Genomic DNA, 27,051 nt, shown 5'->3' with positions numbered 1-27,051 from the left:
TCTTCTTTGTAATCATTTCTGTTTTGTGGTTGTGTGAATTTTCAGAATTTGTGCCCGATACTTTTCAAGTATTTTTTTTAAATGTATACATATTTGAAAGATTATTTCTAGAGTTTTTGACTCTCCGATAGTCAAAGAGGGAAGCTGTTTTTTTGGAACGTTTTAAGCTTTTGCCTTTTTTTAGTGTCCAACTTCTGAATTTATTTTAACGAAAAACAAACAAAAATGTGTTGCTCTGATATTTGTTCAAATATCAGATTCATTCTAGTGTTGTTGTTGTTCAAAGTTTGGGTGCGACAGGAGGACTCTGGGAGGCCGGATGTTAGAGTGTTTAGTGGTCTCCAGCGCACCCTGCTGGTCACAAAATGTCACTAAAGCTGAGCAAATCAATTCAAAATGTTATTTACAAACATAAAAATAGATGTTGATTATTAGAAATTTCTTTACCTAAACAGGAAATAAATACATTTAAATTAAATACATGTTTAAAGCATTTTGAAATGTATATACATTTATTTTTTACTTTTATTATGGTCATCTTGTTTTTCTTTTTTTTCTTAATGCACTTTGATATGATGATCACCTTTAATTTTGATGACAGTAAAACATTTGATTCTATTCTTTCTGGATGGTTTCAGGTCACTCTGATGTTATTTTCCTGACTGATGTTCGGTCATAAAGCATTAATAAACGCGGCGTCTCAGACTGAAAAAGTCTCTGTGTGCTCAGCTGACGGTGGAGGAGGTGATGACCACCACGGCGTACCTGGACCTGTTCCTGCGCTCCATCTCTGAGCCCGCCCTCCTGCAGACCTTCCTGTCCTTCATCCTGCTGCACACGCACGACAACGTGTACATCCTGGACACGCTGATCAGCAGGGTCAACACTCCCTTCCAGGTACGTCCGCCGTGACATTTTGACATTTGGGCGTGACTCCGCGTCCGGCCCCCCGCCCTCTGACTCGTGTGTGGCCTTGGCAGTTGGGGACGGTGTCGCTGGCTCTGTTCAGGACTCTGATCGGTCTCTTCTGTGAAGATGTGATGCTGCAGCTGGTGTTCAGGTCAGCCTAGCAGCATTTGAAAAACATCTGTTTTTGTCCAGCAGGGGGCAGCAACGAGCCACATTTTGTTTTTTGTCCCTGCAGGTATCTGATCCCCTGCAGCCACCTGAGCAGGAGGCAGCGCCGCTCCTTGAAGCAGAAGGACTGCTACTCGTCCAGCGCCGCCTCCTTCCTGCTCCTCATGCCCTCCTGGTGCCCAGTTTACCTCCACAGCACCAACGCACAGTCGGAGCACATTCACTGGCCCAAAGGAGCAGGTCAGAACCGGCAAAACACACCTGTAGATCCTAAGAAAGACGCTCATTTGAACTCTCGCCCCTCAGATCTGTCGGTGTCCGACAGCGTGGGTTTCTGCCGCGCCTCCGACTTCCTGATGGACGTCAACTACCTCCATTACCTGTGGGACGCTCACCACACCATCGCCAATGCTCAGAGGTGAGCGTGATGTCCTAATACCCCTCCCAAATACCCCTCCGTCTCGTTTCGTTCCTACCTTGTTATAGTTTTGGTCAAAGAGTTGCTCTCTTAGCACTCTTGCTGCAGAGCAAATAGGCTCTGGTTTGAATCCCAGCTGGGCTCTTTCCATGTGGTGTCTCTAAGTTGCCCTATGTGTGCATGTGAGAGTGTGTGGTTGTGTGGCCCTGTTGCCTAACAATAGCTGGGATAGGCTCCAACAACCCCATGACCCCAAATGGGAGTCAGAAGATTCTAAAGATGGATGGACATCTTTTAAGACGTATCTATTTATATTTGGCCTCTTTACACTGAACTGGTTGGTAATTGACTTGACAGTGTGACGAGCCACCTAGTGGTTAAATGGTGAACAGACTGGGCTTTAGAAATGGAAATGATGGTGCGGCCCTTTGGTTGAAACGTTTTCAGTGGTTGTCTTTGCCGTTTTTGTGTCCAGAGCTTGTCGGTTCTGGTCGGCTCCATATGACGGCACCGACCCGCCGGCTCAAGAATACCGACCTGACACACCGGGAGACGACATAGAGGATGAAGATGAACTCATCCACCGAATCAAGAGCGACTCCCTCTTCTCTTTGGTGATCACTTCTCCACCATCAGCTCTTTCCCCAACTCCATCCTCTTTGGAAGCCGTCTCCAACCGGGCGGGACGAGCCAGCTCCGCCTCGGAGCTGGAGTGGGACGACATATTTGCAGGTCAAGATCTGTGTTTGTCGCCGTCCCCGAGTTTACCCAGCGGGAGTGAAGCAGCTGAGTCTGGCGGGAGCAAGCTTTCCCCCACCCCTCCGCAGGTGCTACCACTATACATCCAGGAGATGCAGCGCACGGCGACCAAGCTGGTGCACGGCTCGTACGTGGAGGAGTCGGAGTTTCAGGACGACGTTCAGGTTTATGACCTTGTTGCCAGGAAGGATGCAAAGTCAGCCGTTTTGGAGCGAATGAGGGCAGCCAATCAGAAAGCCTCTGGGAGGAGCTCCAAAGGACTCCATGTTGGGTCAACAATATCAACAGCGTTAACGACAAAAGGTAAGACGGTGATGGAGACGGTCAACAGTATCATGTCGACACGAAGAAGGAGCGAAGATGAAGGGAGAGATGAGAGGAGGAAGAGTACAGATTATGAGATAACTACCAGGAGTGAGGGTTACGGGAACGATGAAGCAAACGATGAACTGGAGACGATACTTGAGCGGGTGGAGCCACCTCCCTTTACAAACAGCTTTAATGTAAAGAATCACATCATCGGCAAAAGTGGTGATTGTGATGAAGAAAGACAGCAGCTAAAGCAGAACAGCGAGAACACAACCCGGCAGATGGGGCTAAACCACAACACGCAGTCCGATCTCTGCTTGGACACCAACTCTTTGCCAAACGGACACTGTGAGCCACAAACCCCACCCGTTTCTCCAAATCCGCCCGGCAGCAAAGCCACGAAAAACAGCAGCTTCCTGTCTCAGTACTGTGAGCTCATGCACTCTTTGGGGGTGGAGCCAGACTGTGATGACATGGACGACCATCATGAGACATTTCAGAGGCGTGTCCAAGCGCTGAGGCAAAAACTGAAGGAGGAGGACGAGTTTAGCACTGACTTCCTGTGGGAAGAAGCGGAAGAGGAAGGAGAAACCATGGAGGAGGAAGAGGAGAAGGAAGAGGAGAGGAGTAGCTCTGCCAATGGTAGCAGGACACACGGAGTTCCATGTACAGGTCTGTATGAATACATGATAAAAGTATAATCAAAAATTTAACATAACTTTATTGTAATAAAGATGGAAAGGATCTAGTTAATGGTAAAGTTCCTTTTATTCCATCTTTTCCTTAAGCCTATAAGTAATGTGTTCTTGACTCAACCTTTTAACAATGGAGTTTTAGTGCTATTGTTGCCATTCTTTGAGTTACTCTTTGACCATTTTTTGCAATAAACAGAATTCCAACACATTCTCACTCAAATAAAAGTAGCTTTTAAAGCCAGAACTAAGTCCTGATTGTTTGGAATTACGTTGATTGCGTAAACAGTAGAAGAGCTACAATAGTTCAAAGAGCAGGTGTCATTTTGAGGTCGCCAGCAACAGCTCCGGTTATGGATGCCCCGGTCTGATCAGCCGGACCACATGGCTTCAGACCTGATCGGAATCGGATTTTGTATCCCGATCAGGGATTGGATATTTATAGAATTCTCATTATTTTGATAAGTTATTTAGTCAAAGCCTATTAATACAGATAAATACTCTACTAGAAGTCTGGATATCACGAACAGATCACGACATTTTAATGCCGTATAACGCGGCAGAACGTGGCGTTAGTTTGAGCAGGAGGCGCACAGAAAGATTCTGACTTTGGGGCTCAAATACTCTTGATAAAGGTTCTCAACTGACAGCAAGTGTCTCTATTGGTTTGATTGAACTCAAACAACGACCTGCAAAGGCTTTTTTAAAAGAAAAAACTTTTGGTTTTTGTGTCTTTAATGGGAGCGGCGTCTCCTGATGCCGGCGGAAACACGGCAGAGAGAACGGCCGCCAAGGGGCCGTCTACAAAGTGCAAGCTCTGGGAAAACAGGATTAAAAAACAAATAGCTGCTTCACAGAAGTGCTCTGTTTACGTGTTGAATGATAAAAGAAAGTTGACAAAATAAGAATTAGAGAAAACCTGGATCTGTTGTTACATTTGCTCAATTTTTTTAAATGTGTTGCAAAAGTATTGAATCAGGACTCGGTATCGGCAGATACTCCAAATCAAATGACTCGAATTGGATTGGGGCCAAAAACCCCTGATAGGGACATCCCTGGCTCTGATGAGGCAAAAAAAAAAGTTGGGATAGTAAAAAATAAAATAACAAAGCGGCAAAAAGAGCTGGAAAAACAATTTTTTATCTCTTTACAAGGTTTAAATTTCCTGCCTTTACATTTACAATCCAAATAAAGTTTAGACCAAAAACACGCAAAACAGTTTTAATGGGCGTGACTCCATGTGCGTTGCCCTGGTAAAAAATCATAAGTGAGCTGTGGTAACTATATGTTTATAGTCTTTCACTAACCACACCCCAGCCTGATTACCATCAGACCTGATAAATAACATTGGTTTTAGCGGCAGATGTCAGACAAACTAACAAAGATGATAAGCATCTTTTAGCTTCTTACTGCTGTCTTTAAGGCTTAAAATTGCTTTAGATACTTATACTCTGATGGTGAAAGAGCCGCCATGGGGTGGGGAGTGGGGTTCAGTACACACTACAACACACATGGGTGGGCAGAGGAGGAATCGAGCCGCCCAATAAGTGACCGATCACTGCCAAAACACTCATCTAGGAGATCATGAGAGGAACCAGAGATTTCTGGACATAATCTGACCCTTCAGAAACTTTAAAGTCCCTCTGCGATCATCTTCTGATCTATTTTTAAACCATTCCCAGTGGTCTGATAAAGATGATGATGCTGTTTTAAGTTCACTAGAATTTTGCTTCTTGAGTTGTGGGCTGGGCTGGTATTGTTGTAGGTTTATAGGGTAAATACTTTTATTAATTTTCACTAGACCTCTGCTGATTTCCTTTTAAGGTAAATGTTTGTGTTTAGCGAGGTTATCTTTATCAAATTTAACAGTCCATTTTGATTGTCTTTAATGTTGAAATATCATACAAATGTTTGAAAAAATCTGCAATACTTTCTCAATCAGTGTGAACCCATAGAAAATCACCTGAGGGTAAATCTGTCTTTCAGGTCCTTTTATCAGCGTCCTATTGTCCCGGTTGGAGAACCTTCTGGAAAACTCCATCTCGGTCAACCTGCTGCTGACGGGCATCCTGGTCCAGCTGGTGTCGTACCCGCAACCTCTTCTGCGGTCCTTCCTGCTTAGCACAGAGCCGCACAGTCAGCTCAGCGTGCGCACGCTTCACCAGGTAACACGCGGCTCCTCCTGCCTCCGGTAAACCATAGATACCTGTGCAATGACGCGTGCGTTTATGGTAGGTGCTGGTGTCGGTGCATGCTCAGATCGAGCGTTATGTGGAGGACAGACCGGACTACCCCGCCCTGGTCACTCAGGCCTGGAGGTTCTTGCTGGCTAAAGACCAAGACTGCAAATTTAGAGGTAAACAAACGGAGGGAAACCACACAGGAGCAGCAAAGGGAAAAAAATGCTCACATCAGCATTCTGACTATATGCTGCATAAATTCATCTTCTGAAGAGGACAGCTATTCAATCATATCCAGAATAATGCTCACAAAGCAACAATGTAGAGATGGACTGAAGTCACGCAAATAAAACAACAGTTTATGGCAACAATAACTTCAAACTCTTACTTTCACATTAGACTATATTTATAGAATGGAGCAGAACTATTGGTCACATTGTAATGAAAAACATTCTTCACGAAAAGATGGGAGACCGTCCGTCCATACATCCCTTTCAGGGTCACGGGGTTTCTGGAACCATTGAGTGACCCATGCCCCTCTGGCATTCCAAGCAGGAAGTACCTGCTGGCTCCAAGAAGCCAACATCCCATTGACATCTATCTATATATGCTGCCCTTATTGTTTTGATAATCCTTTTTTCTTCTTCATACTTTTTCTGTAGCTGAAGTTATGAACTGACCAATCAGATGCTTCAATAAAAGTAGGTGGAGCCTGCTGGCCCCCACCTCCAACATTCAAAATGCTTGATTGACAGTTTACTTGTAGCCCGGTACACGTGGTAGGGGTGTGGCCTTCCAACAAGCTCACTCCTAATTGGTGAGAGTGGTTGTCTTAGAAACGCAGACTCTGACCAAGCAGCACTTTTGGACAAATTCTGGTTCCAACACGGCAACGTCCGTATTGTGGAAAAAAAAAAGGTGACTCAATTGATTTCATTTGGTTGGAGTCTGAAGTAAACCATTTCCTAGCCGTTATCGTATCCTAGACACTTTACCATTGGGAGTTGGGTCATCTAGACCCACTAGACAGTGCTCTGAACCTTTTTTCTTCAATGATTTGCGATCCTCACTGGTGTCCATGGATTACATGAAATCTTTCCACCTTTGTCATGGTAGGGAGAACATGTCAATGTAAGGGGGGGGGGGGGGTGTCATCTAGGATAGCACAAGGGTTAAAGGTGACGTCACACTCACTCGCTCCAGTTCTCATATACGGTCAATAGGTACACCCATGACAGGTCACTAGTCTGTTGCAGGGTCACACACATGGACATCTAACAGACTATTTAGAGTTAGCCTATCTAGCATGTTATTGAACTGTAGGAGGAAACCGGAGTCCTTAGAGAAACCCCACAGATGGTCGACCAAAGCAGTTTTGACCTCATGTTAAGACTGTCAAGCTTTTGGCAAATGTAAAAAAAATTACTTTGTTTTTGAATCATTTTTCAAGTAAGGTCTAGAGTTGGACTGATGTTGAGTCCAACTATCTGAGTCCCACATCTGCTGGGTGTATGGGCGTGGCTTCAAATACTTTAGCAACACAGTGACTATAAAGGAGCACCGACTTGCTGTCTAGTGTAAGCACGGTGTTGGAACCTCCTAACCTCGTCTTCTTCCTCCCGTGACCCACAGAGTGCCTGGAGTCTCAGGGCAGTTTTATCGTACTGGGTCCATCTCTTCCCAACGGCTCCCTGAAGAAGGCCCTGCCTCTACCGCCCCCCAGTGTCCTGCCCCCCTGCCCCAGCATTCCCCCACATGCCAAGAGCCGGGTGTTTGCCATCGTAATGTTCGCCGAGTTCCTGAAGGAGCTGGCGGCCTTCGCTCAGGAGCAAAGCATCACACCGGACTGGTGGGAGGAGTTTGAGTCGGGGGACTAATCATGACTGAAGACTCTCCCAAAGTTCCTGGCACCACTTGAAGATGTTTCCTGCATGATTTTGGGTTCTATTTATGAAATGTGAGATTATTTTAAAGTTTTTATGTATTTGTGGGATCAGTGCAAATCATTTACTGTTTTCTAAAAAACTTGAAAAAAAGTTCAACTCTGTACAACACTCCTGCGTCTCACCGAACTCACCCTTACTTACCCTTCCGCGTTATTTAAGTGTTTTCTAAGATCTGTTGCCTGCAGTATGGCCGTCCATGAACATTTTCTCTCTACGGGTTCACTGAGTGGTCTACAAGTTTGATATTTTGGCAGTTCAGACTAAGGCTTAAGCCTCTTAACACCTAAACTGTTGCCGGTGACGCCAAAATAACACAACCTCTATGACCTACCGTAAGAGGTAACAGGCTTCACTATTGTAAAGTGTTGCATATCAGCGCAGAGCTTCTTTCTCTGCTTCAGAATCTGCTGGATTTGAGGTTGTTGTCTAAACGGTTGAAGAGTTACAATAGTCAAAGAATGTCAACACTGGATATAAAGCTCCGATGTTACGGGGTTGACTTAACGTTGCTATGTTATTGCTTCCAAATGAACATTTGAGCAAAAAACTCAACCAACTTTTGAAACACGCAAGTGACTTTCTGCTAAATGGAGCCAAGAGACAGTGGTACTGTCTGCATGGAAATACCTAAAAACAAAAACACTTAACTGTAAAATTATCTGTATGTTTGCCCAGTATCCGTGTTCTTGCCCCGAAAAAGTAGGACAAAGGAGGTCAGAAGTCTTCCTGCTTTGTCCAGACAGCTAAGCTCTTTAAGTTTGAACATCTGAAAGTGAACAACCACTGGTCATTCGAAAACTCAGATTTGACACATTACAATCTAATCTTTTCAATTTAAAGATTTACACATTGTTAGATGTGTCTCCCAAGAAATCATTAAGTTCTGCCTTCTTCGTATTCTTCTCAGCATCAATTCATCAATCCACAGGTGTCAGAGTCGCTGTGGTGCTAACAACGCCATGATGACTTTTGTGCAGCATCAATGTCATCTCTCCATTTGGACCCACGGTGGCCGGGATCCTGGGCCACGTCAACAGCCATCGTCGAGCGCCTGCGCTGCTACCGTACGATTTCTAACAATCGGAAGGTGGCAGTGGGACGACTGCACAGGGGCAGGGGCTGGCATTCTGAAATGAGCCGATCATCAAACAATTGGGGGACCTTGGAGACCCTCCTATCAGTCATTTAACACGCCTCTGCCTTCCTGCCACCCCTGTCCCTGGACTGCCTCTCCGCAACCTCCAAATGTGCCTGGGTGGCTAATGACATAAGACAAAAAAGTTATCCGGTCGCCGTCAAATTAAAACTTTTACTTAAAACCTCTGCTGTAAAAACGAGACTGCCGCCCCCCAACAACAAATGCCTTTTGCTGAAAAACTCGCATCTGGGTTGGCTCGCGGTGGCATTTTGGGACATGTGACCGTAGTCTCAGCTATATTCCTGCGTTAAGCTGAGGAAGTTCCACAAAGTTTGCACAGTAAATCTCCACCTTAGCATGTGTCAGAAATTTACATGGTTATGGATCATCATGTAGAGTTTTAGTTTCAACAAAAGTTTTGGTTTGAACAAAAGTCATCAATGAGCAGAATATTAATGTCCTTGAACTGAAGGGACATTAATTAAATGTTGGGTAACGCATTAAAAGAACTTTATTACTAAAGAAGTGTAGGCATGTTTTTGATTTGGACACTTCTAAACCAATTTGTTATCATTTCTTAATCATTTTTTAGACATTGTGGCCTAAGGGAGATTCCTGCATCTTATGTGGTTTGATGTATTTGAATTTCTTTGACAGTTGCATTTTATACAGATTGAGATTCAAATTTATTAACGGCTGTTTATCAGCTCCACAGAACAAGGTTATTGCAAAACAATTCTTAGTTTAGTTTTACTGGTAACATGCAGGAAACGTCAAAAAGCAACGTCAGATGTCTGAACTCACCAAATCAAGGAGATTTGAGGTGAACTCAACATGAGGCTAAGACCTGTTTAGTGTCAGATGCTGTGGTAGGCGCTGTCTTCCTGTTTGTGTTCCTGTTGCGTGAAAACCCAAAGCAGGTACTGTTACATCATCTGTGAACAGCCCACCGGTACATGTGAGCCGTGCTGCTGCTGATTGAAGCGGCTCAGACAACTTCTCCTCTGCAATAAACGCCCCGTTTTAACCCCAATCATCATACTTGGTCTCGTTCTGATTTTCTTGTGCGATTGATGCACGTTGTCATCAAACAGCTGAGAGTGTCAGCTTGAGAAAAGGTCAAACATGTACCGGTAGTCGAGCAGTAATGTAAACTGGAACAGATTCTAATGTGTTTGCACATGTGGTTTGCCTGGTTCCTGTCGCGGCGTCGTACTTATTCAGCCCTCCGGGTCGTGCACGCAAAGACAGACACTCGTCTGGACTTTGCAGAGGGAAGCTGGTGATGATGGCTCTGCTAAAGGTCTCTCTGCTGCTGTGGGCTCTGGGTAAGTCTTCCTAAATGCTTCACTTCATTACTCTGCGGGGGCGCATGATAGGTTTTCAACGTCTTTGCTCCAGACCGAAGAACAAGATCGTAAAAAACAACAAAAACATTTTTTTTGTTTAGTTATAATTATTATTAGCATTTTTGACTGATTCGTGTCTTAACTTTGTCACAGTTTCATTTTTACAAATGCATGTGTTTGTTAATTCAAGTCAAATTTTTAAAAACTAAAAGTTAAAAGGCTGAGGATGCTAAAATTCACACAAAACCAAATGCAAAAAATAATCCAAACTGGTTTGAATCAAAATGACCGACTCACTCACTGAGCTGGCAGCAAAAATGGGAGCTCAAGATGAAATTAACGATCAATGCTAATATTTATCCCTCTTGTTTTTTATCTTAGTGTTTTCTTTATAACCTACATATGAATGAATGAAACTGCTGCCTAAGGAAGACAAGTGTTTCACTGAGCTGACACAGCTCATTAGCAGATTTCAAACAAATAAATATTAAATTATTTGAATTTGAAAAAGGGCAAACAGACAATCAGTGAAGGTATTTGTCCATTCACTCCAACTTACTTTGGAAACACATTTATCTGTGCATCAGAATCCACAGGAATTACATTAGTTGCTTAAACATTCAAAGAGTTCCGGTGGTTTCAAGAATATCTGTTACAGCTTTTACCGGTGAGAGTTCTGCTTGTTGAAGGAAAAACTGAATCTACTCAGATGAAAGAAGTAATCGGTACATTGTTGTTTGTATTTTACATTTATAACTAAAAGAATTTAAATCTGTCAACCTTTCAGTTACTGTGGTCATTCCAGTACATATGGAGGACAGTGATGATGAAGATCCATTCAGCGGTAGCGGCCAAGAAACTACAGGTAACCGCGGCTACTTGTGGTATTTTGAATGGTTTCTTATATTGTAGTTCCCCTACTCCTTACACATTTTTGATATCTAAAATGAAAATGTATCCGGATACAAGGAAATATGTAGACGGTGTCAGACTATGGGAACATTTTTGCTGCAGTGGCTGAGCAACTTATTCGTGTTGATTTGGGCATGTCTCAGAACCACAGACAATAACTAAACAAGACTAGATTTTTTTATACATCTATAAAAAAATTATATCTCTAAAGATTTATGATTAAAAGGTCTTTAACAGTTACATGTAATTTACATGACATCTGGCATATTTTTGTGTTTGGGGTCTTTATGGATTAACCCCATTTTGTTACAGCTCAAGAAATACATACACTATATATACAAGTTGGGACATTGATGTTTACATGAATGTTTTTCCTATTTGGTCTGAATTTTGACGACATTTGTTCAAGTTTCTTTTGATATTACCAATAATGAATGAGAAGAAACACAGATTTCATTAGTTTGATATTTTTCACCCCAAATATTAAGACAATAACAAAGATTGCCCAATATTAATCGTGTCAATAACGGGTATTTCCACCATTTGCTGTAATGACAGCTTGACGACGTCGTCTCCTGCTCCTCACCAGCATCATGATGTTGTTCTGAGGCGTTCCGCTCTTCCACAATTAGAGTGGGCTGCAATCATCATGTGCGTCAGAATCCACAGGAATTACATTAGTTGCTTAAACATTCAAAGAGTTCCGGTAGTTTAAAGAACGTCTGTAACAGCTTTTACCGGTGAGAGCTCTCCTTGTTGAAGGAAAAACTGAATCTACACAGATGAAAGAAGTAATCTGTACATTGTTGTTTGTATTTTACAGTTTTAACTATAACAGTGTAATTGTGTTAACCTCCCAGTTACTCTGGAATACATGCAGAACAGTGATGATGAAGATCTACACATCGGTAGCGGCCGAGAATATACAGGTAACCGCTGCCACTTGTGGTATTTTGAATGCTTTATTATATTATAGTTCCCCTCCTCCATATATATTTTTGATAACTAAAATAAAAATGTATCCAGATACATGGAAATATGTAGACGGTGTCACACTATGTGAAAATCTTTGACGCACTGGCTGAACAACTTTTTAAGCTGAATTGGGCATGTCTCAGAACCACAGACAATAACTAAGCAAGACTAGATTTTTTCGTAAATCTACACAGAACATACAACATCGGTGTTCGTGCTTGTTTGAATGATGAACTTGGAATGACTGACTGGCTAAATCAGCTTTTTATACCCACAGACATTGATGCCACATTGAAAAGGTTTTTCTTTTAGAATTTGGAGTTTTTGGCCCCAATAAGTAAGACACCCTGAGACCGTTATAAGGAAAACACCAAGTCGGGTGTTTCTCTATCCCCTTCCTATCTTTATAACATGTGAAGTGAAATAAACAATGCGTGTATGACATCCACTGACTTTTTCACAACATCCATAGGTAGCAGATGTACTTTAGCTTCCAAATGAACTCTCAAGGCAATTTTCTTTCAAGTTTAGGCTACAACATTATTTATCGCATTGTTTTCTCATTGAGTCTTATTTTGGTTTTCTTGTGTTTTATTTTCCAAACAGAGGATTCCCCGATTAAAAATGCTGCAGCTGGAGATGGTCACCAAGCTAACATCTGCGTGCTCTATGCTTCTGCCGCTTTGTACCTGCTAGCATAGCATTAGGAAAAACGGCATTGTCATTCAATCCTTCGGGGTCATGGGGCTGCCAGAGCCTATCCCGGCCCCTCGCGGCGAAGGCAGGGGACATCCTGGACTGGTCGCCAGTCTGTCGCAGGGCCACAATCACACACCCGTGCACGCTCACATTCACACCAATGTAGAGTAACCAATTAACCAATGGAGCATGTTTTTGGACGGTGGGAGGAAGCTGGAGTCCCCAGAGAAAACCTAACAAGCAAACTCCACACAGAAAGGTCCCCCATTGGTGTTCTGTTTCAGGTCCCCCACTCAAGACTTGAACCGAGGCAGGAGCGCAAACCACTGCGCCATCGTGCAACCAACTGCATTTTCATTAAATGTTATTTATTGTTCAGCATTTGCTTTGTCTTGTTCAATTACTAACTTGTTTAAGCACATTTGCTATAGAAGCTGTAAATAAAAAAGGGAATTACATAAAAAGTCTAAAAGTGTGATTTTCACACCAGTGTGCTACATTGCCGGCAAAAAGGAGAAGCTAACATCACCCAACAAGATTAAAAAACACAACTCACTTGTTAGAACTGCTAACTGCCCTTTGGTGTGCTTCCAAGACACAAACTAAACCCAAGATTCTCAACTGGATTCAAAACAATCCATTTTGGATGATCAGAGACGACAGACTGACCTTTCCTTTCAAATACAATATGAGGAACTTATTTTACAAGTCCAGAACTTTGTGGCAAGCATTGTTTTCTAATGGTCACAGGCCAAAAAAAAAGTCTGCTTTATAAAATGAAGATAATGACATCCAAAACTAAGTCTACCGGAACGTTATCAACTCTTGGACTGAGCAGGTGTACAAGAACTGCGGTTAGTGGTTGAGTATTCAGGTGCTGTGACGATTGGTGGGTTTTTCAGAGGTGTACTTGCATCACCTGAGTCTGTTTTAAAAGTCTTTGTCACAACTAGATAGATCTTTGTGTGGACATCCCACAGACACTTATGCATCATGTGGACAAATGCACTACGCACTTCATGCAAGCATTGCTGGCGTAAGCCGTGGTCTTTTAGACCTGTACAGGGGTTGACCTGTACGGGTTTTTGGGTTGCCTGGACCCGTGGAAGGTCGTAAAGAGGAATAGCTGCATCTTAAGGGGAGCACAGATGTGTCTTCTAGATCCCTCGAGGCTCAAACGACTACCTCAAGTGACATAATAAAAAATGGAATGTACCAATGTGGTGTGTGTGGTAAGTGTATCATGAAGTATTTGTAACGATAATGTAAATGGCACGCACCTATGACGTACAGGTGATGTTTTCCTGTGGTACCCTTATACCTTTAGTTGATGGTAAGGTACATACACTGGTTCCCCTAACGCCTATGCACAAATGCTGCACGCACAAGGTGTCCAGGTGATACTTTGTCCCCGTAGGATGTCCACATAAACTACACTCTGTCTAATTTCCTAATTTCTAACAATCAGGTTCCACTTAAGTAGCGCCCAATTATCACAAGGAAAACACTAAATGTGCAGGATTTTGTAGGGGTTGGAAAAGTGAAAAATATATGCCATGATTTGTGTCTCACTTACTTGTGTTCATCACGACCTGTTTTCCGCAGCATGCTTGCAGAAGAAAATGTGCAGGAACATTTTGACTCACCGAGCGGTCTACATTCTTGCCCATTTTTTACCCACAGACAGCCCGTACCCACCCATAAGGGCATGAGTGACGAAGGCTTTAAATTTTACTGACACTCTTGCAAAAGCGGCAACTTGCACTCAGTTGATGAGACTAAACAAGAAAAGAAAATGCTTTTGTGAAATGAGGGATTCATACAAAAATAAATGCAACAAAAACAAAGTTGGTAAAACAGGTTTGTTACTGCCTCTGTGGTTTTTAATGTGTCATTGCACCTTTGAAAAAGCCCCCCCAATTCTAAGTCACTGAGCCTATAGACATCCTGTCTCAGAAAAAAGACAGTGTTGTGGTTGATGACTCAGTTCCTGAAAACTGATTGCTACTGAGAAACTTATTGGGTGGAGAGGCAATTGTTGGCAGAGGGGGGAACTAAGACCTGAGGGTTAAATGGCAAATGACATACTTATACAGCACTTTGCTACCTTCTTAGAAAACCCAAAGCGTTTCACAGTCACACCCATTCACCCCATGCACACATTAACACACTGTGCTGACGAACACTGACGCCAACCTGAAACCACCAGGAGCAGTGTGGGGTTCAGTGTTTTGCCCAAGGGCACTTCATGCAATACATGCAATCATCCAATCAGAGGTCGGCCGCTCTACCTCTGCACCACGGTCGGTAATGACAAATGACTGGAGTTCAAAGCTTGAACAGAGCTTATACTGGTCACAGAATGTCACATTCAAGGTCTACGTGGGCAGGTAGACGTTTGTACAACATGGAAGTTCTGCAAGTGTTCTTATATCGGAGTTTCACCAAAATAAAACATCACTTAACGAAGCAAAGGAAGGTCTAACAGCAGGGATGCCCAGTTTGGTTTAGTCTGTTTAGTTAGTTTAGTATTCTCCTATTGAATTCTTTGTATTCATAAACTTTTTGATTTTATCTTTACCTTAAAATTACCGGTACAAAGCCCATTGAGACGGCTCTTTGTTGTGAATTTGGGCTAACTTTACAAATTATTTTTTTCCTACTGTCCACTGAACTGTCCTACTGTCCAACCATTATTGCACTTTGTCGGGCATTATCACTCAATTATTACTGCTATTGCTATGTTGAAAAAAAAAAACAACTGGTCTCAAATATTACTGTAAACTGTATCAATAAAGGTTACATTTCAAACGGGAACTGCTTCTGGGCTTTCAATAGAACATTTTCTGCCTTTATGTGAATGGCAATACTGAGTTACATTCCGACGATCCCATACACACTGTGAAGCGTGGGGTGGACGCGTCATGGTTTGGGGGTTGCTTCTCTGCAAAGGAGACAAGATGACTGATTTGTTGAACGGAGGATGAATGGAGTCATGTATAGTAAGATTTTAGAAATAAACCTCCTTCAATCAGGGAGAGTATTGTGGATGAAACATGGCTGAATCATCCAGCATGACTATAAACACAGAAACATCGCCTGGACAACAAAGGATTGGCTACATAAAAAGCATTTCAAGGTTCTGAAGTGTTGTAGTAAGTCTCTGGACCTCAGTCCAAAAGACTATCATTTAAAGTCTGTGGAAACAGCCTCAAAACATCACAACTCTTGAGAAGATCTGCGTGGATGAATGGGACAAAATAGCAGCTAGAGTGTTTGAAAATCTGACCTACAGGAAACCTTTGAATTCTATCAACTAGAGGTGAACTTTTGAGAACAAATACTTTTTTTATGCACCCTTATACAAATAAATGCTTGAAATTAATTTCCTGTTTCTTTTTTTTTTCTTTTCCTTATTTTACATTTGTTTACATTCTGTCACTAATGGACCAATATCAACTATCTAAATTGAGCAATATATGAGTGGGAACTAATTTTTGCACCTCTGCACATGCAGTTTAAGTGTTTCAGATAAAGTCAAAGACCAAGAGACCGGGGGGTGGGGGTACTGAGAGAGACAGGAAGTAAGACAGCAAGTCTTTTTTTTTCACTTTACTTGATCAGAAAAGACGCTAGAAAAGCAGCAGAGAAGGAAGCTTTTTAAGAGAAAAAAAAGAAAAGACATTTTATTCCTACCTATGATTATGCAACAAACTTAAAACTGTAAATCTGACAGAAAGCAAAGGAAAACGCCACCAGTCACTTCATCTGTGCAATGGAGCAGCTGCATCACCTCTGCTTCCTTGGTGAGTTAAACCCAACCGTCAACCAACTTCTCTTTATTCTCCCGCTTCGGCTTCGTCACATCTTATAAAGAGGAACTCTGACTTTCTGAGAAAAACCCCAATACAAACATATGATATGATATAAGATCTCTGCCACACACTTGATTCAAAAACTTCAGCACAATTAGGAGTAAAATGATGCTAGATCCGACACAAACCTCTGTTTTTGGCTTTGTCGTGCTGAAATTGGACAAACAGGATTGAATAGTTGTGTTATTTAGCAGCATTAAGCAGAATTTCTTTTAAATTCTTTCATGAAAATCTGCACAGGAAATAATGTGGCGCGTAGCAACGCCACAGTAAACTAGATTTTGCCGCTTTCCGCTTTCATTGTGCAAACTTGCTGGTGTCTTTCAGGTATTTGACATTTCTTTTGCTAAAGGAGGGAAATATTTTTGATTTCCACAAATTCTTACTGAAAGTGTTTGAACCTGCCAGAAGAAAACCTTAAGGTTCTAAATGTTTATTGGATGTTAACTTTATCAAGAGCAGCTGTGGTAAAACATGAATTCACAATAGATCAAAGACATTTGCCGACATTTTGTCTTCTGTCCCATAATCCCCCTTTTTAAATATTCTGTTTCAAGTTTTGTCATTCTATGTAAATGGTTGCAAAAACAAGTTCAAAACTGGACTGATGAAAACAACATGTATACCGCCATAAAATTAAAGTTTACCCATGGTATCAATATTTATACCATACAATTTTTTATATCGTATAAATATTTATTACAATCATGCCCTTTGGAATTGTACTAAGGTTAAATTACTTGTGTGTTCTATGTTCAGCATACAGCTTTAGCCCCAACGATTGATGTTCTATGAAATACAGGAAGTCTTCAACTGTTTACGCAGTTAATATAAGGTCATTGGATTCTGAGGCAGATAAAAGCAGCTTTGCGCTGATATGCATAACTTTACAGCACTGATGTTTCTACACAATGAATGCATAGATTGTGATGCGGAGAATGTGTTGGAATTACGTTAATTGTATTCACAGTTGGAGAGTTACAGCAGTTCAAAGAACGTGTGTCATTTTGCGGTTGCTGGCGTCATCTCTGACGTTAAAGGGTTAAAAGTAGAAGTTTAGCTATTCATTTTAACAACGGTTGGGATCATGCCATAATTTGTGGTTGATGATCCATTCATAGTGACGGTTCATAGTCCATATTGGTTCATTTTAACAACAATCTGATTCACTGAATGAAAGTTAGATCAAGGACATATTTATCCAAAATTTCAGAACTTTATTCAAACTTCAGTTTTCCAGATTCTTGGATTTCTTCCAGATAATTAGGTATAAATGAAATATGTGTCCAAACAAACAAGTAAACTACAATGAATGAATCCATTCACATGTTAGTTTCCTAGAGTTCAGCCCACTTTTGTTTTTCCACATCATAAGAAACCAAAGGGAACATTATTGGAACATTCTAGACACTGGATGGTCACATGACTTTGCCAAATTCAAAGTGTTTCAACACATTGGACTGGAATGATGGAGTGATCCGTGTTTGCTGATGTCATCACATGTGTGTTGTCCGCGGTGATGCCCTTTGTTGTTTTTACATTATAGTAAAATTAACCTATCGTGCTTCAATCATTGATTTACTTTATTTTTAAATGATTGTATATTGGTATGGGTCGATTCAATTAACAATTGATCTGGTTGGATCGTAGGAATAGAAATCGATTTATCGATTAATCTTTACACCCCTAGTTAAAATGATCTCCGATACTATTGTGTGCAGATATCTTGAATGTTATCTGAAAACATTTCTTACTTCACTGTATTTTGTTCCTTTCATGACTTGTGTTTCCTCTTCAGTTCTGCTCATCTCTTTGGTTGGTCAAAGACAAACCCAACCGTTGCCTCAGAACAACACTCATGCTACGACACAAGGTGCGTGGATGAAGCCATGTCCATCACATTTTGTTCTATTCTTGCTCCCCTTTTTAAAAATATTTTCTAATGCACAAATTCTTATGTGGCCCTTATGATGGGTATTGTCATTGGAAAGTTGGCAGTTTGGCCCCCAGGTCCACTGCATCAAAGTGTCCTTAAAAAACAGCCAATAATGATTCCACCAGACATGCTCTATTCCAGGGGATTAAAAAATAAAAGGATGTGTGTAACTGGATTGAATGAGAACTTGTTGGACATCCGATGAACTGATCTGGCTCCCGATAGTTTCACTTTTAAATATGTTTGAATATATTCAGATTAGTTGGACCATTGTGGTCGCTGAGTTTCACAATTACGCATAACATTGCTCTGCAAGTTTTCTACAAAACTGACGTGGATTTGAGAAATGTGTGCAGTGTAAAAAAAAAAGTTACCGCATTTCATTAGATCTAAAGTAAAAAAGACAACTTAAGAAGACAATCTAAGGTAAAAGTCACAGTTTGCAGTTGGTAATGGTTTGTTTTATGATTTCTCATTGAATTTGTATTCTGTCTTATTTAGGAAAATCCAAATCTAACAGTAGGAAAAGTCTTTAAAAAATATACAAACCTTTATAGACCTCTGCGTACAGTATGTGGTAGCAGTTTTTCCAAAAGAAGTAACAATTAATGTAAGACATAATTCAAAAATATATTTGATTTAATTCATTTACCTCTTGTAAAATCTTTTGGGATTTCAGTAACAACGAGAGAGTCTACTGTTGTGGACGACAGCTCAACTCGGAGTAAGTTTTTTTTGTATTTCCATTGTTTTAGAATTGACAGTTTTTTGTATTGTGCATGTATTTTTACATTCAGGAATAGCTTTCAATGTAAAGTGTTATATATGTGGTAACAATATTCTCACCCATCCGTCCATCTATCCACACTCAATAAAAAGATTCAAGCCCCTCTTTCATGTAACACAATAAAATTCTGGTTGTTTTATTTAAAAATATTTATTTAAAAAGAATGTATCTACTTTTAATTGACCTAACACAAAATGTATTAATAGTTTCCCCTATAACTCCAGTAATCCAAAATAATTGAGTTCAAGTAAGGGGCATGCTTGTTTTCCTGTTTCTCTTTATTTATTCTTTTTGCCGTCTTACGGCTACAATTTTTCACCTATTTTAACCATTCAACTATTAAAATGTTCAACTCCGTCTAACGCCTGGTATGACTTTTGGTCCTTCATATCCTTCGACTTTTCAAAAGTGAAAACTTTCGTTCGTTTTTTCCACGTAAAAAACGAACTGTGGCATGAAATCGTTTCAACTCGGCTTCTCCCAATAAGACGATACACGACGAGCCTCATTTATGTAAATAATGAATCTATTTCTTTATACTGTGTGTTGCCACAAAAATGTTAGCTCAATGGATTAGTTAGCGGGTTTAACAAACAGAGGTTCTGAGTTCAAGGCTGGCTTCAGACTTCTGTTGCATGTTTTTTTTCCCTTGCCTTTCTTGATAAAATTGAGTTCGACTAACTCAATTATATTTCATTACATGGAAGAATTTTCTTTGAGGTGGGGTTACTCATATTTATTGGATGGAAATCCTGCCCACAATTAAATTGAGTTCATCCAATGAGTTATTTTGTTGAGTGCATCCACCCACCCACCCATCCATCCATCCACCCACCCACCTATCCATCCATCCATCCATCCATCCACCCATCCACCCACCCACCCACCCATCCACCCACCTATCCATCCATCCATCCATCCATCCATCCATCCATCCATCCATCCATCCACCCACCTATCCATCCATCCATCCACCCACCTATCCATCCATCCATCCATCCATCCATCCATCCATCCATCCACCCACCCACCTATCCATCCATCCATCCATCCATCCACCCATCCACCCACCCACCCACCCATCCACCCACCTATCCATCCATCCATCCATCCACCCACCCATCCATCATTTGAAGGCTTGAGGTGAAAGCTGAAGCCCTTTCCACCCATTATGGTTGGTGAAGGTAGAGTTCTCCCATGACAGATCACCCATCCATAACAGGATCCCCAGTGTGGGTTTGTTAATGTCTACGGACAATTACAAACCCACACGTGAACACAGAGAACATGTTACGCAGAGAAAGGACAAAACAACCATTAACAATACCAACTGGAACTACTAAAGGAGTCATTGCATCCATGCAAAATTGTTTTGACGGTTTCAGGGACAGCTTTAGGATTAGCTAAAACTCCATTTTGGATTTTGTCATTTCACAGTGTGGACTGTCAAATGCATGTGTTAAACGTCAGGTTCTTGATGGATGGTGTTCCACAGGATTTCCTACTAACCTGCCATTGTAGCTTCTGATTGGCAAACCACACCTGATCCAGATAATCAGCAGCAGATAAGGCAAAAAAACTTAGGAGGATGCCACCCACAAAGCCTAGACTCTGACACCCCTGAAAGGAAAATATAATTTAAACTTAAAGTAATCAGAATAATAAATGTCAAAATTTGTATTTCTTTTAGCAACAACCAACGTACCTTTTTCTGAAGTCAACAGTTCCTTGTTGGGTAAAATTGCTTTTCTCTTTCAAATACTTTGTTCATTAACTTGATTGTTTCATTGTACATGTATTTCAACACAATCCAAGGCAGCCATATTTTTAAAAACAACAAAAAATGAAAATATATCCAAGACGTTGGTGACAATAATGTTTTTGTTAATATTTTTGGTTTAAACGCATCAAGTCTGTTTTTTGTTTTTAGGCTTTAACTTTCCAATGTTAACAGAATTTAGGATTGTTTTGATCAGATTGATATATTTGTCTAAATAGTTGCATGTTTCTTAGCACCAACCAATGCAACTCCCATGGAGAATGATAACTCAACTGAGGGTAAGACTTTTTTTCCTCACTTTCTTTCATGTCTCAGAGTACATGTGTTAGACATGTAGCCTGTCTAACATGACCAAGCAAGTGGAGAGTTTTTCAGCTACACCAGCTGGTCAAGGCTGCTACATACACACAAACACACTGCTAAGGCATAATGTAAAGTCTTATTGTGGGCCCAAGAAAAACATGAAAACAGCACACAGAAAGGACCTAGTTGTTATTTAAACCTTCTGGACCAGAGTTTACAGTACTATCCACTATATATCTCCATGCAACAAACAATAATATGCACAAAAGTATTTTAAAAAAAACCACACCATTACATAATTTCTAAAGATATACGTGTTCATTCAGTCTGGGTTTGGCGGCTTCATCTTCTGTCTTCTAAGAAAACAGTACCTGGAATGTCTTGTACTGGAATGTATTTTTTGTTGTTTTACAGAGCGTTACGCTAAAAGTGATTTGAAAATGGGTGTGAATGGATTGGTGGATCAGTCTAAAACTGTGTTTGGTTTTAGGAACGACCTTAGTTCCTACCTCTGAAGGGACCAGCTCAACCCGCAGTAAGACTTTGTGCTTTTCTTTTTCTTGGTTTGTGTTCGTTTAGAAAAACACAGTTTATGGATTTCTGTTTTCATGTGAGGGAGAACATTTTAAGCAAATCTCTGTAAAAACAGAGTAAGTGCTAATATCACTAAAGACATAAGACATCTTGTCTACAGGTTGATGTTTTAACCTTCTGTCCTTTAGGGAAACATCCTGAATCACAGACTGGATTAATCTTTTACAGCATTTGCTGTTTTAGATCAGATTATTGATCAGATTAATGGAGGAATATATGTTTGTTTTTAGAAAAGGATGAAGCATCTCAATCGGAAGAGACCAGTCCTTCCTCAGGTAAATCTTTGTGCGTTTGTCTGGTTTCCTTTTCCACGTTCAAAGAATATTCTATGGTTGTCAGGTTTTTTTGTGTACAGAGGATGTTGTTACAATATTTCCAAACTGGATCAAACTAAGATACTTTGAAGGACCTGAGCTTCCAAGCAGGGATGGTTTGGTATCATCTGTTGTGTTACTGAAAACAGCATCAGGAATTTGTCTTGAGTGGAATTCCTCTTGAAAGTAACAGTTAGTCATCGGGTATGAATAGAACTTATAGTTGTGTTGGTTTTGACTGATCCATCCACCAAAAAATCTATTTGCTTTTAGCACCAACCGAAGAACCTCCTCCTCCACCTCCTCCTCCTAAGAACAGTTCAAGCTGGGGTAAGGTTTTACGTCTTTCCTTTACCTTATTTGATATATTTTGAAACCCTTAAACATTATTAATGTTTCTGCATTTATCAACAGTCAAATGCAACATTTTAAAAATATAAATCATAAAATCACCCACATAGTTAGAATGCCTTGTGCTGGAATTTGGCGGACATTTATTAAGAAAAGGTAGAAAAATGCATACGCTAAAGGACCTAGAGAGGCTTTATTGCCTCTTATTTTCTGTGAAATCAACTAAGTAACAAAAAAGTCACTTTAAAATCAACGTTTAACGTCATGAAATATTTGGTCAGGAATCATTTATTGCTCCGAAATCTGTAAGAAATGTTTTTACTTTGAGCAGTGAGACAAAAAGAAGAACTTTTTAATCTCAAGAGCTTTCTGTTTCTTCTCAGGATACGTGATTCTGGTTTTCATCATCCTGATCATCATTGCCTTGAGTCTTATGCTCTTTTTTATCAGAAGAGCATCCAGGGTAAGCAACTCATTCTGACATTTTTCAATTAAAGCTTTCTTTTCTATCAGCATGTGATCTTGCCTTCCAGTCGTACTCATTTGATCTGCATCGTCCAAGTCCTATGAACAACAGAAATGAGCCTACTGGGACCTTTGAGGCAGTCTACCTTGACGACTTTGGTGAGTATTCTTTACATTCAGACATAAATGAAGATTTACCCATTTAAAGTACACATACATTGCCAAAAAAAGCTTAAAGCTGTGTTCACACTAAATGGGATTTGCACATCGGAGGCGTCCAGTTTCAATGATGAGCCAATGAACAGATGTGATCAGAGGTCTTGCAGCGGGATTCGGGCATCACGGCACCTTGTGGGCTCAAAAATCTGAGTCTCACACAGAGACTGAAGTAGGGCGGAAAGCGTCCTGCAGTAGATGGTGAACCTCACCGGAATGGTCTCATGAACTCAAACATGGAGACTTTTGGACAAGTGACGAGCAGCGTATTTGATGCGCGTCAAAAGAGACGTGTCCAACGTTATTTTAATGTGCAAATCGCATTCGGTGTGAATGCAATAAAAGAAAAGCCTGTAGTAAGTCTTTTTTGGGGGGGTATTTTATTTCAGATCGACCAGACCTTAAAGACCATATCACTGATAACACTTCCTCCCTTCCAGTAGCCAACGGTTCAGGTCCAAAGTCTGAGGAGAACGGTTCTAGTGGAGCAAATGGTAATTTATCATCTGGTTTTGTTCGATGCGCATCACCATGTTACAGCAAAAGAAGCGTGGGGCTCAACCTGTTGCATTAATCTTGATTCATAAAGCTTTTTGTGACAATTTGGCATCACTATGTATCCCAGGAACCAAGAATACTACAACTTCTCCTTTAAAAGAGGCCTGATGGACAGCCCTAACCTTCGTCAGACAAAGTCTCAACTGGAAGGTCTTACCTGACACCCTATGGGAGAAAATAGCAAGAGATCAGACAGGAAATGGTCTAAACTGAACTTGACTGTACAGGACTGTTGCAATGGGTTTGGAGCAGTCCAACTATATTTTAAAAAACAATTATGAAAGCAGTCCAATTCTAAAGCAACAAGTTTATGTGTGAAAAAGGTTTGAGAACTACAGCTACGTTGTCAACCACAAGAGGGATGGTTTGAAAGCTTGGACCGCCCAGACTTTTGTTTTACCTTATCTGTGGGATTCCATCAAAGATCATTGACAGAAATAAGATGCTTGGTTGGCCGCACATTTAGCTGTAATCCCACGAAACTATACAGCTAGGAACAGAGGATGCAATCTACACATTTGAATCATGAAATGATGCTTTGTCGAACTTTGTCTCCAGATCTGAAAACACTATTTTGGACACTGGCATGTAGAGAAAATCTCATAATTCTTCAGTTAATAGTAGTTATGGTCGTCTAGAACTGGTAGAGTACACATTTTCAAGCCTAAAGAGCATTGGGTAGTTTGCTTATCTGCTCAAAGCCATCACAAATAAATCTGTTCGTAACATGTCCCACCACCAAAAGATCTCAATGTTACCCATGATTTGGTAAGAAAACTGCATCTCTGCTCAGCATGCAAGAGATCCATAGAAATAAATGGATGTTGGTCTACTAATCTGAATCCTTAATCCTGAATGTGCAGGTTGATATTTAAAGAACTTTTTTGTTAACTTGTTTGTAAACACTTAAATATGTTCATTCTTAGAATACAACGGTCCCTGGCTATTTCACGTGTCACCTTTCATGGTCATGTAGTTTTGCAGATTTTTTTAGTGAAATTCCTTTTTTATTTTTTTTACACAGCTTATCATGTTCTGCATCTCGGTTGACTGTAGGCTGTTGTCAATCAATTTTAATAATTGTGTTCAGTTTGCTCGAAACACAAAAATCTTTATTCGTGAGCAGATCTTTTTCATTTTCTGAAACTGGACTTGTTTTTCTATGAAGGTTTAAACTTTGAGGGTTTAAACAAGAGAAACGTCTTATAAAGTGGATAAAGTGTGTAGTAACAGGTTGTACAGCCTTAAAACATCCAGAATCATTAAATAAATAAACCAAACTACTTTTTTTGGAACCTAACTGCTGTGATAAACAGGGGTTTGTTTAAAGTTTGTTCCGTTTCTCCCTTGCAGATCCTCAGGAACAAGATGAGGATAAAAGTGTGGAGAGCAGATCCGCCAGTGTGAGCAGTCAGACTTTGGCCGACAGCCAGGACGAAAAGAAAGCCAGCCCTCCTGACCAAAACAACCCGTTCATGGAAGCAGCTGGAGAACAGGAGAACGAAAACAATAATAATCCATGTGAGGTTTTATTGATCTGCATTTAAAGCGTTTCCGTTTTTGAGATTTATGTACAAAATGTGTGGCCATTGAATGCGGATCTAAAGTTAAACCAGTTGAACTTTGACCAATCAGGTACTGGGATTTGGTAGTGAGGTATGGTTATTGTTCTTTTCAAGACACAGTAGTAACAACTGTGGGCGGCCGTGGTGCAGCGGTAGGGCAGGTTCGACTCCTGCCTTGCATGCCCATGAGTCGAAGTGTCTTTGGGCAAGACACTGAACCCCACCTTGCCTCTAGTGGTAGGCGGGTGCCTGTGTTTGTGTGTCAATGTGTGTGTGACTGGGTGAATGGGTCTGTGACTGTAAAGCGCTTTGTCCTTGTAGGTTGAAAAGCGCTTTATAAGTATACAACATTTACCAACCCTTTGAAAACTGATCGTGGAGAAGAAAAGAATGATAGGGCTGTGTGCAGATGGAATGATACAACACCAAGTCTGTCACATATCGGAATAGAGCTGTGAAAGAAAAAGTCTGGAGAAAGATTCACCAGATTTGCACCACCGAGCATGTTTTGCATGTTCAAGAATGCACTATATGTGATTTCAAGAACGAGTGTGATGTTCACACCGGACTAGAAGGGAGGAGGTTCTTCTTCTTTTTCTACTGTTTAGTAGTGCTTGTCCCATGTCAAGGTGGTTCGGATCTCGCAAATCTTGTTTTTTCTTTCACTGCTTTATTCCAATGAATATAATTCATATAAATACAGACGGACACAAGTGGCATTTATCAATTCTCCCCCATGATCATGTTTACAACGGTTGGTAGTTTAACTTTACTGTTTATTAAAAAGGATGGTGTACGTCACACCCAGATGTTAGATCCTGATTGGACAAAGTTCAGCTGTTTGACGTTCAGGCAGTCGAAAGTTTTGACTAGGGAACTTTCAGCGTGTGTTCAATGAATGCTCGGTTTGTACGTAAACCCGTAGAAAGGACTTAAAAAGTGATGTCATCACCAAGTATGAATGGGAAAGAATGAATAATGGACACATTGCAAGCCCTTTAGCAATCTTTTGCTCCTCGTGCCAACAGGCAACACAATTCTCCAGCAAGGCATCTTAGAATCAATTTCTTTTAAAAACTTTTTTAACCCACTGATTTTTTTTAATTATTAATCTTTTTAATTTTGTATAATTTTTTTAATCTATAGCTATTTTGGCACAAATGCTCAGATTTTTAAAGTGTTATGTGCTATCTTATTGCTAACACTTGGATGCGTTTTATGTACATTTTATTAACCTCTTTCCATTTTTTTTAATTTCACCCAGCCACTCACTCCAGTGCTCCTTTCGTTGAAATAAATCTGAACGGGCCGGCATTGTGCGACCAGCTCCTCTCCCCATCTGAGTCCTCCACCGTCCAACCGTTCTCCATCTTCTCCACCTCCCCCACCTCCTCCATCTCCTCGTCTTCTTAGTACTTTTAACTTTAACTGACCCTCAAGATAAACAAGACGTTTTTCACAAAAAAACTGAAGATTTGTTTTGCTATTCCTGAAGCACAATTGTAAATTTTATGTAAATGATGTGGAAATTGTAGATACACACAAAGAAACACACACCTATGCACACAATCAAGCCTGTGATTAATGAATCAAACTTACCCGTCCATTTCCCTCCGTTTCCCGCTCGATTTTGAGTGTCTGCCACGCGACAAACTTGTTATTCCTATTAACTACGGTCAAAATGGTGCACTTCCGGACCAAACTACCAAAATAAACTACCTGGAAAAGGAAAACAGAAATTCACCAGAACGTATAGAACTAAGTATGTATTTGTATCACATTTAACTCATGATGTAAGCTTTTCCTGTACTTTTTATTTTCTAAATAAAGAGTGAAAGGACGTTTAAAAAAAA

The 27,051-nt window shown here is 40.7% G+C and overlaps 2 protein-coding genes and 2 long non-coding RNA genes across 8 annotated transcripts in view; 3 read left to right on the top strand and 1 right to left on the bottom strand.

Moving 5' to 3' along the window:
* LOC101175601 (FHF complex subunit HOOK-interacting protein 1A) overlaps window positions 1-9,041 on the top strand; it is a 19,998-nt gene extending 10,957 nt beyond the window's left edge. For 2 of the 3 annotated variants that reach the window (XM_078935777.1, XM_004079630.5), the window contains 8 exons: window positions 730-897; window positions 981-1,060; window positions 1,145-1,317; window positions 1,384-1,495; window positions 1,971-3,235; window positions 5,242-5,420; window positions 5,491-5,611; window positions 7,068-9,041. In XM_078935777.1, coding sequence (XP_078791903.1) covers window positions 730-897; window positions 981-1,060; window positions 1,145-1,317; window positions 1,384-1,495; window positions 1,971-3,235; window positions 5,242-5,420; window positions 5,491-5,611; window positions 7,068-7,312 — 2,343 coding nt within the window. In that variant the 3' untranslated portion in view covers window positions 7,313-9,041. The remainder of the gene's footprint in view (window positions 1-729; window positions 898-980; window positions 1,061-1,144; window positions 1,318-1,383; window positions 1,496-1,970; window positions 3,236-5,241; window positions 5,421-5,490; window positions 5,612-7,067) is intronic. The other variant, XR_013650848.1, reaches the window with a different exon arrangement.
* On the bottom strand, window positions 5,232-26,862 carry LOC111949267 (uncharacterized). Of its 2 annotated transcripts, none has more exons than XR_013650861.1 (3): window positions 26,798-26,862; window positions 5,462-5,584; window positions 5,232-5,369 (listed from the first exon to the last, which is right to left on the bottom strand). It is a non-coding gene; the product is annotated as an uncharacterized LOC111949267 (long non-coding RNA). The 2 variants fall into 2 exon arrangements; XR_002875285.2 differs by lacking the exon at window positions 26,798-26,862 and adding an exon at window positions 20,562-20,696.
* Window positions 9,658-12,832, top strand: LOC144987007 (uncharacterized). Its single transcript, XR_013650853.1, has 4 exons — window positions 9,658-9,847; window positions 10,656-10,733; window positions 11,641-11,709; window positions 12,362-12,832. It is a non-coding gene; the product is annotated as an uncharacterized LOC144987007 (long non-coding RNA).
* On the top strand, window positions 16,050-27,051 carry LOC101173437 (uncharacterized). Of its 2 annotated transcripts, none has more exons than XM_078935841.1 (13): window positions 16,050-16,260; window positions 18,128-18,202; window positions 18,945-18,989; window positions 20,743-20,787; window positions 21,066-21,110; window positions 21,626-21,670; window positions 21,960-22,004; window positions 22,317-22,373; window positions 22,778-22,857; window positions 22,928-23,018; window positions 23,516-23,569; window positions 24,987-25,154; window positions 26,463-27,051. In XM_078935841.1, exons 1-13 carry the CDS (start codon window positions 16,230-16,232, stop codon window positions 26,609-26,611), a joined length of 930 nt encoding a protein of 309 aa, XP_078791967.1. In that variant the 5' UTR covers window positions 16,050-16,229; the 3' UTR covers window positions 26,612-27,051. The 2 variants fall into 2 exon arrangements, with proteins under 2 accessions (XP_078791967.1, XP_023821872.1); XM_023966104.2 differs by having other exon boundaries at window positions 23,465-23,569.

This window comes from Oryzias latipes, chromosome 18 (assembly GCF_053564925.1).
Source record: "Oryzias latipes strain Hd-rR chromosome 18, Olatipes_Hd-rR_3.1".
Lineage (NCBI taxonomy): Eukaryota > Metazoa > Chordata > Actinopteri > Beloniformes > Adrianichthyidae > Oryzias > Oryzias latipes.
This window is presented reverse-complemented; position numbering and strand designations above follow the sequence as displayed.